General features: G+C 37.3%; 1 protein-coding gene across 8 annotated transcripts in view; it reads left to right on the forward strand.

The window, feature by feature from the left end:
- Positions 1-14,097, forward strand: part of DACH2 (dachshund family transcription factor 2) — a 259,076-nt gene that overhangs the window by 194,178 nt on the left and 50,801 nt on the right. For 7 of the 8 annotated variants that reach the window (XM_072336231.1, XM_072336233.1, XM_072336234.1 and 4 more), the window contains 3 exons: positions 1,023-1,178; positions 3,164-3,336; positions 13,524-13,659. In XM_072336231.1, the coding sequence (XP_072192332.1) occupies positions 1,023-1,178; positions 3,164-3,336; positions 13,524-13,659 (465 nt within the window). The remainder of the gene's footprint in view (positions 1-1,022; positions 1,179-3,163; positions 3,337-13,523; positions 13,660-14,097) is intronic. The other variant, XM_072336236.1, reaches the window with a different exon arrangement.

Raw genomic sequence — 14,097 nt, forward strand, 5'->3', positions numbered from 1 at the left:
TACCACAGTCCCCTTTAATCACAGTAATCTGTTACTTACTGTAATTGAAATTCTTGTTCATAAAATCAAAATAAAATCAATACTGAGATTACATATTTTCATAACAACCAATCTAATTGAAAGCATGGGATATACCTGAGAAAGGAGTGTACCTGAAATAGCTTTTTACTCTAGAGCTGTTCAGCCTGACTTTTAAGGTAGTTTGCTTTGTGGACCAGGTGTGTATTTCAGAATTCACTCTCATGGTCTACTTAACTGCTCTTTAAAAGGAGCTTGTTGTTATTCACATGTATAAATGTTGTACTATAGAAAACTACCATCTGTAAAATTGCTGCAAAACACAGCATGTTCAGAAGACCAAACAGATACTCCAGGCCAAATAGATGTGCACTCATTTTGCTATATTTTGTTGTTGTTGTTCCAATCATAATTGCTGTGCATTATAAGTTATCTGATCTTGACATCGTGAATCCTGATAGTTTCCAAGCCCTACCTAATGCCTGGCTTGGCTGACCTAGCAAACTCGAGAGCTTCACTAGGAACATCGCCAGGATCGACCCCAATAGAGGAAGAAAAGCTCAGAAATAACATTTCAGGGGGATAAATTGCTGTAATCTGTTCAGGTCATTGAGCTAAAAGTTAGGAGAGCTGTGACCACTGAAGGAGTGAGTGGTGGAGCAGCTCTCAGTTAGCATTAACAGCAGTGATAGACACCTATTCGTCCCTGGCAGGCCTGCTTCCCTCTGACAGGAGATTGTGATCCAGTGTCTGATACTTACTTTGTTAATTTTTTCCTTTTTAGCTTTTTCAGGCATTGCTGGTCTGAAAGTAGGAGATGCTGAAGTTTTTTAGTCATATTTTTTACCTAATGCGTATTTCTTAGCCTTTTTTTTTTTTTCCAAGTGCTGTGTTTGTGCTAAGCAAACACAGGTAAATAGTATTCTTTTGTCACTAATAAAGCAGACTGCTTTTTGTTAAGAAAGTGTGTGCCATTTGTGGTCCCTTTATACCCTGTTTTGCAGGTGGGAGTGAATCTTCCTGGGATAAAGACAAGCTTCAGTCTCCCATTACAACAGGATCACAGCACAGCATTGGTCATCCCACCCTGTCAGGACAGTCGAGCCTTGGAAGTGCACACCCACTCAGTCCTCTTCAGCAGAACCACCTGCTTACCAACAGTATGTACAGTAGTACCCTCATGGGGAGAAAAAATAAGTTATATGGAGTCCCTGTTTGGAGGCAGGCTTTATCCCAGCGAGATGCAGTTGCTGTCTTTGAATGGCCACCTGTTGTTGGGTAGTGGCAGTTAGTTCTGGTCAACATTGACGTGGCCTAAAAACCAAGTACAGTTGCTTAAAATGACAGCTATAAGAGTAGGTTCTTCTCAGCTGAAAATGTTGGCCACCAAGTAAATATAAGAGAGAAAAGAATGGGTGGGAAATTACTGGTGAAAAGTGTGTAGGAACAAATTCCTCTTGTTTGTCTTTCCTTGTACCTACCAGGTTTGTGTGAAGTCATCACTTAAAGCCAGCTTTTCAAAGGAACTGGAATAGAATGACACAGTTGAAGTTTGATTTTGGAATTTACAGTTCACTTCAATCCTCCCTCCTTTCCTTCCTTCAGGAAGGGGGCAGATGAGAAGCCAGAGATCACCTCTTCTGTTAGACCCAAAGGGGAGGGACTGTGACATTATTCCAAGAAAGCGTTCAGATAACAACAGAAAATAATATTTAAAAAGGCAGCAAAGAGTAAAATCAATTGTAAAAGATTATGATGGATGAAGAGTTAAAATTGCACTATCTGTGAACCCTTATCTGTTTCACTACTTCATCCTCAGTTTTGAAAGTTGACTTTTGGTGTTTGTTTTAATGGATGAGTGACATTTCTGACTCCTTAGGAGATTTTTGGGGCAGATACTTTCTTGCTACCCAAGTAACACCACTGACTTGAAGAAATCAAAACCATCTAAATGGCTCCTACAATAAATGTTTGCTTTGTTCATGATAGGGTCGGAGCCTGAGCATTTCAGGCATGTGGTTAAGCATCAGTAGTTAAGAATCAGCAAGTTATGGGACTAATACTCACCGTGGTTTATGCTATTGTTAATATTCTTGCATAATTCAGTATCCGTACATGTTTTGCATGAGGGATAATGTTCTTTACTGTTAAGAAAACTTTCAGGATATATTCCAATAGGTACTGTAGTAGTCAAATGTCTATAGGTTGTTAAAGAGTTTATTGAATGTCAGGCATTATGTCCAATGATTTGCAAGCTATATTTTCTTCATAGCCCTCTGAAACGTTTGACGGATTGTGTCTTAAAACTGGTGATATGCTGTTAAATTCTGTTTGTAGTTTGCATTTAGTTTGCATGTCAATTGGACTTTAAGTAGACATACAACTCAGTGTGACCAGATGGTGCCTGGGAGTTTTGGAGCTCTATGGAGTATGAGGAGAGATTATTGGGCTGTTAAAGGAGATGTGCAATGGAACAAAGGCTTATGGATGTTAGCAGTGAAGGGGATTGTCAATGTGGTTAAAGCAAAGGGAGATGTATGTGCACATGGCTTATTACATGTCATCGTTAATATTGGCATGGATCATCTTATAAATAAAATATAGTGAATCAGAAGACGCTGTAGTTGGTCATGATTTGCTCTCATCCTGTATTTATGTTCGCAGCTCTGTATGGTAGTACAGTGGTCCTGTAGTCCATTCTACAGCTTTCTCTAGTCAAGGAGTAGTCCTAATACAGAAGTCTAGTCTCAGATTGCCACGTAGGTAGATTAAGTTAGAGGACATGTTAAAGTGATTAATGAATATTCTTCACTTGTATTGGGAAAGCATGCAGATATCTGCATATTTTTTGTTTGTTTGTTTTTTTTACTTTGTTGGTGTCAATAAAAACATCTCTGAACTTGTGCACCAGTGTATAATAATTTTGCTAATATTGCATTGTTTTACATCTGAATGCTTCTTGGCCCAGCGCAAACTGTACATCCTTTTATAGAATGCATGATTACTCCCTGTATAACCACAAACTTATTAACACATAGTAGAACTGAGTCCAACTAACCAATATTCCAGTAAAATGTAGACTTTAAAAATCATGGGATATAAAATGGAGAATTGAGACACATAACTTGTGTGCGCTCTCTTTTAGGAATAGACCTGCCGTTTATGATGATGCCCCACCCTCTGCTACCTGTCAGCCTACCTCCTGCTTCGGTTGCAATGGCAATGAATCAGATGAACCACCTCAATACAATAGCTAACATGGCTGCAGCAGCCCAAATGCACAGTCCTCTTTCCAGGGCAGGGGCCTCTGTTATAAAGGTAAGAGTCATCTATGAAACTAGACTTTTGTGGCTAACAAAAATGTTTACAGTGACCTTTTATGAAAAACTAAAGGCAGTGAGCTTATGTTACATAACACAACATAACACAACTTCGCTTCCTGGTAGTGTTTCTGTTTGAGGAAAGTACAAGCAAGAAGTTAAATAAGATGTTCTGCTTTATCTACAAATATGTTATGTAGTTACAGATCCTAATACAATTGTTAGAATGGAACTAATCTGCATTACAACTGTAAAAACTTCTCCTTATCAATGTGTCTGCACAGTTGTTGACTAGGTGGGAAATGTGGTATCTTTTAGTTAATGTGCAAGTCATTAAATTCTTAGAAGTTGCTGGAAATCAATTGAGATTCTGTTTGTTTCAATTACTAACCTGTAACTGTGCAGGAGACCTCTTGAGGTAACTGTAACTTAACTACACTGTAAAATACTGGTAGCAGCAAGTAGACTGCATAAACTTTGTCTGTAGTTTAAATGCTACCAGTATGTCAAAATGAAGATAAGAATTTTGTTTGTAAACAATGATAGTACTTCATAACATATACTGCAGTTTCTGCAAATAGTTAGATTTTAGGGAGACTTTTTAGCAAGCCCTAACTGATGTTAGTTACTAATTTATAGCAATTTTTCCCCAATATGTGCACCAGGGGATATGCAATATGTCCACAGCAACAGCAGGTCTCACCAGCACTCTAGTGGGAATTATTTCCTCTACATGATGTAGAGGAAAATAGATCAGTAGCTAGTGTGATAGAGGTAGCGCATGCTTTCATTGTGGTGTTACTCTCACCTGTCAACTGATGCTGCATCTTTCTCTCATTTGTTCTGAGTGCTGAGGCTGTATATGAATTTTATTACACAGTGTGAAGCTGCCTTTGTCCTTTCTTACCATTACGTACGATCATCTAGCTCTGAGTGACTATCAATTAAGATGAGATTCTTGTATGAAATGAAACGCGTAAAAGGGTTGCTGCTGTTGTTATCTATCAATAGTAATACTTTTATTATAAGACAACATTATTTAAGTTCATATTAGAAGTACAGAAAATAACTGGTTTTAGATAGACCACAATTATGGCACAGTGACATTACTTAAAATGGGAAAAATGAATTGAATATATCGAGTGTGTATCTATTTCTACCCTCTGATGACTAAAATACCACTTAGTCTGTTTTCTATAGGTGTGAGAATCAGCTGCTCTCTCTATAAAAGTTTTGAATGAAGTCATTATGCTTTTTATATCACGTTTGCCATTTAGAAATAAGCTGTTCTACCAATATATGCATGATCAGCAAAGTTAACATTTAGTGCTCCAGAAAGAAATGTCATAACTATGAAACTTGATTTCCCCCTGACAGGAACACTGTAAATTAGGCAGGCACAACGGTCAGGCTCACAAAACCTTCTTAGCCATCTATAATGTGATCTGATGTGATTATGGCAGCACCTGCTAGCAGTGCTGTAAGTATGGTTCTGACAGTATTCCTCTTATAAATCCGGGCTTTCAGGGATTTACTGCTCACCTGAAAGTGCTTGCTCCATTTGAAACTTGGCTGAGGTAGTTCTGAAGAATCTGCATGAATGAGGATGTAGTATGAAAGGGAGAAAAAAAAAGAGAGAGCAGCAATCACTTTACCACCCTCTTTCTTCTCCCTCTTGTGTCTACACTCCTCCTTGATCATTTTCTCCAGAGCTGTTTTTGAGATGGATGAGCTCTGCAATCCAAGTTTCTGCACTGGCTGTAAAATGCTTTGCCAGCCAGCCTGGTGTTGAGAACCAGTCTGGGCTAGAACTTAGCAGAAAGTGGCTTGATTCATGGAGTAGACTGGAAAAAAAAGTAGAGAGTAAATGTGGTAGCTTACTGTCATCCTGTAATGTTTCTCCTCCACCTCACAGGAATCTACTCAGTGACTGTATTTTTACATCGTCAGAAGTGAAGTTTGGATTAGCCCTTTATACAAAGTAGGGAATTTGTCACTGAAGTTCATAGAACAACTCAACTTCAGAGGGCTATAACTACATAATGTTAAGAATTTTATTTTACAGTGGACCAAATGTTGTATCTGTATTGTATTTAAATTATATAAACTTAATTATACAGTAAATGAATATGACTATTAATGTGCATTCACAGCATAGCGTATATATTAAAGGAAATATTACAGTGTATTCTGAGAATGCAAATCAATTAAGAATCTGGAAACGGACCTACGTCTTAACAGCATTTAAATTAAAATGGGTCCAAAGGAGTTGAGGCTGACAGCACATACATGGATAGCAAATACACAGAGCTGTCACAACAAAAATGAGAATAGCCCTTCCATTTATTGGCAGCATTTTAAAACCTCATAATAGGATCACACAACTGTCTGCCCATGGTGGAATGAGATCTCAGGCTGGGGATGTCCTCAAGGCACACGTGATACCAAGAGTGTTATGGTAGTGTTACCAAGCCTATGGTCTTTACTTATACTGTTTAAGTCAGAAGGGGCTTATTTAACCAAGAAACATACAAACTTACACAATTTCAAACAACAAGTTGGGACCTGAAAGAGGGAGGTGCTAGGTAGACCTGCAAAAGAGTTCAAAAAGAGCTAAATGGAATCCATACTTAGGTAGATTTGGGGTGTCCAAAAGAGTGATTGACAGGAAACTGGCAAGGGGAAAGAAATCCTGGGGAAGAGCTTGTTTGTCCTCAGGGGACTGTAGTGGAAATGTCAGATGGGTTTGGCTTGCCTTGAAGTGATAAGTCACTGCTTAGAGACACATTCACCTGTTCTTGCTCTGTCTGGGATTTGAGGCATACACTAGAAAAGGAGAAATACAAATTTAATTCCTAGAGTGGTATCAGATGGTGTTGTGAACTTTTAATAAAGGTTGGCAAGAGTCAAATCTCTGGAGCAGTTCCTGTGTGGGCTGTGATGGGGATCCAATGAGCTCTTTCTTTGGGCAAACAAGAGTAGAATGTGTAGAATGTTGCATGCAGCAGAGCTGGGATGGGCTGACATGGAAACAAGGGCCTGACATGGGTCATATCCAATGAGGTTTCCTCTTCCTGGAGCTGGCCTGCTCCTCGCTTCCAGGAACATGTCTGAAGGTATGAATACAGTCTGGAAAAAAGATAATGGAAGTTTTCCATTATCTTGGAGTTGGGAAAGTACAAGAGGTCTTGCAAGAACCAAGCTTCTGGAGCTGTGTTTGTGTGAGTCTTTTTGTGTTCACTGTAAGACCGTTTCCCACAGTGTCCTCTGAAATAGATTGTAGGACAGCTTGTGTTCAGGGTGGGCTTCAAATTGTGGGAGCAGAATTCAAATTAGGGGCCTTAAGTAGCTCCCTTTTTTGTTAAGTTACAGATTATGACTGAGACTGGAACAATGAGGCAAAATTTTAACACAGAGGATGTTTGAGAAGCTCTTTTGCCCTTTCATTCCCCTTTTTCCTTGCTTATTTCTGTCCCACATCTTTTGTACTTTATTTGTTCTTCTTGCTCTTGTCTCATTCATCCTTCTCCATCTTGTCCTCTCTTGCTTCCTTCTGGCTCTGCCTGAAAGATGTGCTTCTCCTGAGTAGGAGTATTTCTGCAAATTAGTTTCTTGCTGTTCATTTTTCTTTTGTCTTCTTTCCCTTATGTTTGCTGTATTGCTGTGTACCTCCTATTCGCTTTGCCATTAGGCAGGTCCCAGTTACAAATAATTGACACGTCTTTTGAATGCGTTTGGAAAATCCAGGAAAAAATGTTAAAAATGGACAGTTTTGGTGAAAGGCAAGATTTTGCATTTCATTACACAATTTACATCTGGATTTTATCTGGTCTACTGATAAGCAGAACAAAACATTTTTAACCTGTGATCTCTAAATGCAGCAGCAATTTTTGAATGTATTTTTCTTTGTGTTCTCTTCTGATTTTGTGAGATGCTTAAAGCATTTGTAAAGGATGTATATGACATCATTTTAAATTCCCTAAAGACAATACAGATGGGTTGTGTAATTATTGCTGAGAGGTGCTATTTTCTATGTGCTGTACAACTCGCATTCATAATATTTACCTGACAGCCAGAAAAATGTGGCCATCTCAGAGTACTTGGAAACAATTCTTCTCAGTGTAAAAACATTTCCAGTTGCAGAATTTATAACATTGCTAATTTCATATCTCTGCATTAAATTCATTCTGAATTGTTTATAGAATATTACAAGGTTTATAAAACAGAACTTTTGTAAAAGTTATGGTACTTTTCTGTATTAGATTTACTCTGTCCCATTTACTCTGTCCTATTTCATTGTTGGCAGCTTAGTGCTGAAATGGTTTCTAGAATACATTAGGGGAGTGATGTGTAAGACGGGGCAGTTTGCTTACTTCCCGTAAGACTAATTTTTATAACTGTATTTGTAAAAAAAGAAGCAAGTTCGCAGGACTGTATCTTTTTATTCACTGACTAAGAAGCTATTATGCTGGAAGATGTTCAGGTCCCTACAAATTGTATCAAATAGCCTTTACTTCTCCTATGAAGGGAGGCATGTCCTGTCCCTGTGATGCCAAGAATGCCTTGCTTTTTAACACAAAGACAACTAGATTCCAATTTAAAGAATAAGTAGTGAACACTATTGTTAAACTTGCAAGTGAAAGAAAAATGCAAGAATCAAGTATGTCTCTTTCTTGCAAAGCTAGCAAAGGAATGTTGTCATGCCAAGCACACGCTAGCTTTTAGTTCTGGCTCAGTTCTTTTTAGTATTGGCCTAAGCATTTGCATTTGTAGTTAATAACTAATATAGCTATAACATAGATGAGATACAGCATTACCATCATTAGTCTCCAGAGTGCCTTTCTTTCATTCAGTAGCAGCGCTGGATGAAACAGTTCATAGGAGGGATTGAAGTAGGAAGTTTCCACAACAGGAGTATGTCCAATTTTAGTCAATATCATACTTTCAGATTCAAAGTAAAACGTAAAGTTAAAATCTTCATTTACCAGTGAAGATTGCCATAGCTTTTCCAGTGATTGCTAATTTAAGAAATGTTGAAGAAGGAGGCTCTTGCTTGGCTGTTTACCAATACCATCTGATTAGCCGTGGTTCTCTGTTTGGCTGAGCAGCTGGCAATTAATGAATTATAGGAAGTAGTTACAAGGTAATGGAATTAGCAAGTGAACATCTGGTATTAAAAATCAGTAAACAGAAGAGTTTTTATTATTTCTTAAATTTGGTGTGAAAACAAATGCCAGTTGACTATGACTGAAGCAACTATATATACACAGTGGGAAAAAATAATGCATTTCAAATGGCAAAGTATATATTTTAAATGAATGATTTTCCAATACAGTGCAAAAGATGAATAGGATCCAGCTGGCTTTCAGACATACATATCTTATCTTAGTTTTTAGACCAGCTGTTTCCTTTGTTCATCTCCAGTTCTTAGAGCAGTTGGAGATTATACAACTAGCTCAGAAGACCAACAAGTTGTCCTTAATGTTTACATATGCCCATTCTGAGACTAAGATAGCTCATAATATAAACCTAACCACTGTTGTCTTGCTCCAAGCTCTACCAACATATTTTTTGTGGTCTATCATATTTAATCTGTCCAGCATCATTTCAGATTTAATATAGTTCTTGCTTACTATGTCTAGATTATACCTTTCCTTTGAAAAGACTAATTGCTAAGTGTGCATTGTTTTTCACAGCAGTGCATTAGTTAAGGATAGTAAATAAGAAATGAGACTCTCTGGTTCTTGATTTATATTTTTTTTAGTAAGATCTAGCCAGCTTATCGTCCACTTCAGTAATCTGAATGATGATTTGACAAGCTCTGTAAGATTGAGGTGTGACACAGCACATTCCAGTGAGGAGCCGGGGAGCAAATTTAATGTTGGAAAATTTATGGTGATCAGCTCTGATTTTTTCTTGCATAGTTGAAAACTCAAACCTAGACCTAAAGTCAATAAAACTGGCATATTTCCTTCCTCTGAGTTTCATGAGTGAGGTCTGAATTCCAGTTCTCCTGTTACTGCAGAACCCTGAACAGAAAAAAGGATCTAAATTAAATATGAAATATCAAGATGAATATCTGAACAAAACGTCAAGGACTCAAACATCCAAATCCTGCTAGTCAGCGATGAAATGCCATTAAATCATCTAGGAACTTACTGATAGATTAACATTTGGAAAAGTAATTACAGCTTATTAGCCCTAAGAATAAAGAAAAATTAAAGAAAATCCAGCATCATTTCTCTGAAGTCTTGACATAAAATGAAGAGCAATACTATTAAAAACAAAAAAACAAAAAAAACCAAAAAACCAAACAGAGGTGTGGAATTAAGGTCAAGGTGATTATGTCAAAAATAGGTAAGCTGTTCATATATATTTCTAATAAAACTAGTAAGGATGAAACTCTTACGTGGTGTTTCATAGTTGTATGGAATACCGTCTTGCAGGGGTTGGAAAAAGAATAATGAGGTGAAATCAAGGATGTATCTGGAAACTGCAAGAGTTGATGACTTCAGTGCTGTTAACCTAAATCATGACTAAAATTAACAATGTCAGGCTTTGTAGCTACATTTCCTAAGCCAAAGCAAGACGCTATTTTTTAGTAGGATAGAAATATATTACCCTTCAAAAGGATTAAATACTGAAGAAGTCTTTTTTGAGAATTTATGATACAGCGCTATAAAGGAAAGAGGAAAGATAAAGTGGGTACTATCGTTAGATAAATAGGTGAGATCTTGAGAAATGTTTTCATTTTTCATAAAATTCTCACAATCTGTACATTATACATATATAATTCATTACATTGTAACGTGGATTATGAATCCTAAAGATTAATAAAATATGACAAAATTCAATGGAAAAATTTGACTATTCCAGGATGTTTCTTTCTCAGTTTTATGTATACCAACTGCAGAACCAGGCTGTGCTGCAGCGTGCCAGTGGGAACTGAGCTATTTCAAGAAGAAAAAAAGTAAAATCTATGAAAAGTAGCAAGGTTGTAAAATACATAAATGACAAATAAAATGAAGTCATCAGTGTGTAAAAAATGTTAAGGTTTTAGATTTGCAATTTTCCTATTTAAAGCCCTCATTGATTTGTTACAAATACTGTTAACCCTGTGTTTGGAAAATGGTGAGGACATTATCACTTGTGTTCTCATTTGTAATAAAATAGATTAACTTGCTGTGAAATTTTAACTAGGCTGAGACACAACAGTAGCTACCTAATGAACCAGAGCACATTGCTGTTAAGTAGCTAAATAGATGCATACTGATTACAGGACTGAAAAATGGATGTGTTTACTTGGAGGAAAAAAAAAAATCTGTTCATAGTGTTATTCATTATAGTAGGAGAGATTCAGCATTATACTTCCACACAAATGTTTAGAAATAGACAGTTTCTCGATCCATATACAGTCCTACATGATGACACTATATCTTCATTAGTAGTACATAAAATATAGAGAAAATTTCAGCTCCTTTTTTACATATAGGGAAAAGTACATGTACATTTTTGTAACCAGTAAGATGTTAAATGGCATAATCAACTTACTCTCTTAGAAAGTGATTCACTGTGTGATTAAGAATGACATTATTATTTGACACGTTTATTTCTGCCTGAACATTTCTAAATAAGACCCCGAGTTTGAAGGCAAATTACTTAAAGCAGAGATTATTTTATAGCAAGACGATGGAATGCACAGTTATCAGAAGAAGCTAGGATATTTTGCTTTTCCAAATCATCAGCTTTTGAATTACTCAAATAACTCTCATTTAAGGTGTCTTATATGGCTGTTTGTATGATAAATTCACCATCATATTTGTTTGTAGGTGGTTTTGGGTTGTTGTTTTTTTTTTTTTGCAGAACAGTTGGCTTGCCCTCTCCTTGGCTATTCATTTTCATGGTTGCAGTAGACAAAGAAATTTACTTAAACTATGCACTCTCCTGTAAAATTAATCATTTCAAAATTATATCTTAATTGCGAATTGAGTACTCTTTATCATAAAAAGAAAGTAATGCCAAAGAGGATCGTTAAAACTGAAATCCAGGCAAATAGAATTACAGTCAGAGCTGTAGCCTGTTAGCTGTAACCACTTATTTACTCAAGGATATTATTTACATAAATGTAAAAATTTATAAGCTCGGGCTTGCACAGAATCACTGAATGGCTTGGATTGGAAGGGACCTTAAAGCTTACCTTGTTCCAGCCCCCCTCACGTGCAGGGTTGCCACCCACTAGATTAGGTTATCCAAAGCCCTGTCCAACCTGGCCTTGAAGACCTCCAGGGTTAGGCATCCACAGCTTTCCTCCGTTCAGAACTTTATGAGGGCAGAGCAGAGGAGCAGAATCACCTCCCTTGCCCTGCTGATCACATTTGATTTGATGCAGTTCAGAATACAGTTTTTTGTCTGGGCTGGAGGCAGACGTTGCTGGCACATGTTGAGTTTTTCATCTACCAGTGCCCCCAAGTCCTTCGCTGCAGGGCTGTTCTCAATACACTTATTGCCTGGCCTGTGCTCATGCTTGGGATTGCTCCAGCCCAGACTCTTGGTCTTGTTTGACCTACTGTCATGGTCCCTCTGAATGACATCCCTTCCATCCAGTATGCCAGCCACTCCACTTTGCTTGGTGTTGTTCACAAACTTGCTGAGTGTTCACTCAGCCCCACTGTCAGTGTTGCTAACAAAGACAAGGATAGGCCCAGTACCAACCCCTGTGGAGCACCACTCATCACTGTCTTCACCTCAGCACTAAGCCACTGATTCACAAGACAAAGTGGTCCATCTGTCAAATCAAGATCTCTACAAATTAAGGACAGAAATGTGCAGGACAGTCACATGCTTTGTATAGGCCCAGGTAGATGATGTCAGTTATTTGTATATTATTCATTGTATGCCTAGAAGAATTCTTCTTGATGTAACCCTTTAAATGTCATTTTACTGATCTCAGCAACCTCTAAAATCAGACTTTTGAAGACCAAGGATAAAACATGGACCACTTTGAGATGAGTGGCTTTTCCTTTTTTTCTCAGAATTTGAGAATTTGTTAGATTAAAAGCATTCAGTTTTTAAAAATTTAAGGTCTTGTAACTCAACATGTAGTAGGTTGGTTTGTAAAAACTTAATAAATATTTTAATTAACGTTCAGAAATACTGCAGTTAATAGTCTCCCTTCAAGATTTATTCATTATTGTATGTTCATTAAATAAGAGACATTTAGTGAGAACCATTCCATTGAGGATTAACAGCTATGTAATAGGTACACATCTGTTACATGATTTTGAAGCTCAGTTATTTAATGTACAATAACTATCCTATTAAAAACACATTCATTACTGCATTTTTGACTGGTGGGGTTGGAATAGACAAATACCACCCCTTGCTATTAGAAATATCCACTCTCACATACTTCTTGCATTGTTCTCCATCATTCTCATATGTGTCTGTAAATATGAAGATGAGTGTGCTTTAGAGAGATGGTTATAATGGGTAACAGTATTCTTAAAATGTCGATCCTGCTGCCAGTGTTATTAATGAATTGCCTCAGTAGGTTATGAACAGAAGCAATTATGCTAGCTATTGGTCATGGAGAAACTATGAGAATCTAGTGTTCTCTTCCTAAAGCTACAGTATTGATTCAGCCTAGTATCTAGCAAAAACTGCATTAGAAGTTTGGATGCTATTGAGCATATTTTCAGAAGCACATGGAAAATTGCCACCGAGTAGCCAGATTGCATACTCTTACTGAAAAATCTGAAATAGATTACAAAGGCAGAAGACCTGCCAAGTTCCTTTGAGAAAACTTCACCAGATTACAGTGTAATTGTAGTGGTGGGTTTTAAAGGGAGAGGGGCAGTTTGTACATAGTTTGTACAAACCATGTGAAAAAATATTCTCTATATTCCCATGTACAAAAAAGTTAAGATTTATGAATGAGAAAAAAAAAGGTGGTAATGACACTAAGGATGAAAAACTGTGCTTAGATGCATTGTATGTAGAAGACAATATTCTTTTTGAGTTTTCAAGACTATACTACTCTTTTGATCTGAATTCAGTTCTCTGTTTATCATGGAAAGACTATTTGTTATTGTTATTTTATCCACTTTTTTTTTTTTTTTTTTAAATTGAAATTCAGTGAAGTTCATTAATCAAATTGCACAGACCTTGTTTTATTTCTGTTTCAAGGAAAGGATTCAAGACAGCCCTTCTCCAGCTCCATCCCTAGAAGACAGTCAGCGGCCTGGGAGCCATGCTTCCTCTCATCAGAGCAGCAGCGTGTCCAGCTCTCCTTCCCAGCTGGACAACACACCAGACAGAATTGGTTAGTGCTCTGCAGCCTCACTCCCCATTGCAATTGCTCACAAATTATAGCTGTTTATTGAAGCAAATACTTATTTACTGGGAAACTCAGGAAAGCCCCCATTTCTCAAAAAACAGAAAGAAATGTACAAAAAAATCCCACAAAAATGACCAGAAAGTTCCTCACCACAGAATGTTGTATTATATTCAACACTATACAGAGCCCAGCCTCTCATTCTTTGCCTGTATCTGCCCGTGTACAGAAGATGCCATCCTTTCTATGGTGTGATCTTGCATGCTAGCTTGAGAAAGTGACTCTGAAACCACCTGGAGTTGAAAAACAGCAGGATATGTTTCAAATCCTATGAAAACACACCTATGACAACTTTTACACTATAAAATACGTCCTCTTGCCCAGATATTCACTCACTGCCATGAAGCTGAGAGCTTTTTGGTTTTT

Source organism: Excalfactoria chinensis, chromosome 4 (assembly GCF_039878825.1).
Source record: "Excalfactoria chinensis isolate bCotChi1 chromosome 4, bCotChi1.hap2, whole genome shotgun sequence".
Lineage (NCBI taxonomy): Eukaryota > Metazoa > Chordata > Aves > Galliformes > Phasianidae > Excalfactoria > Excalfactoria chinensis.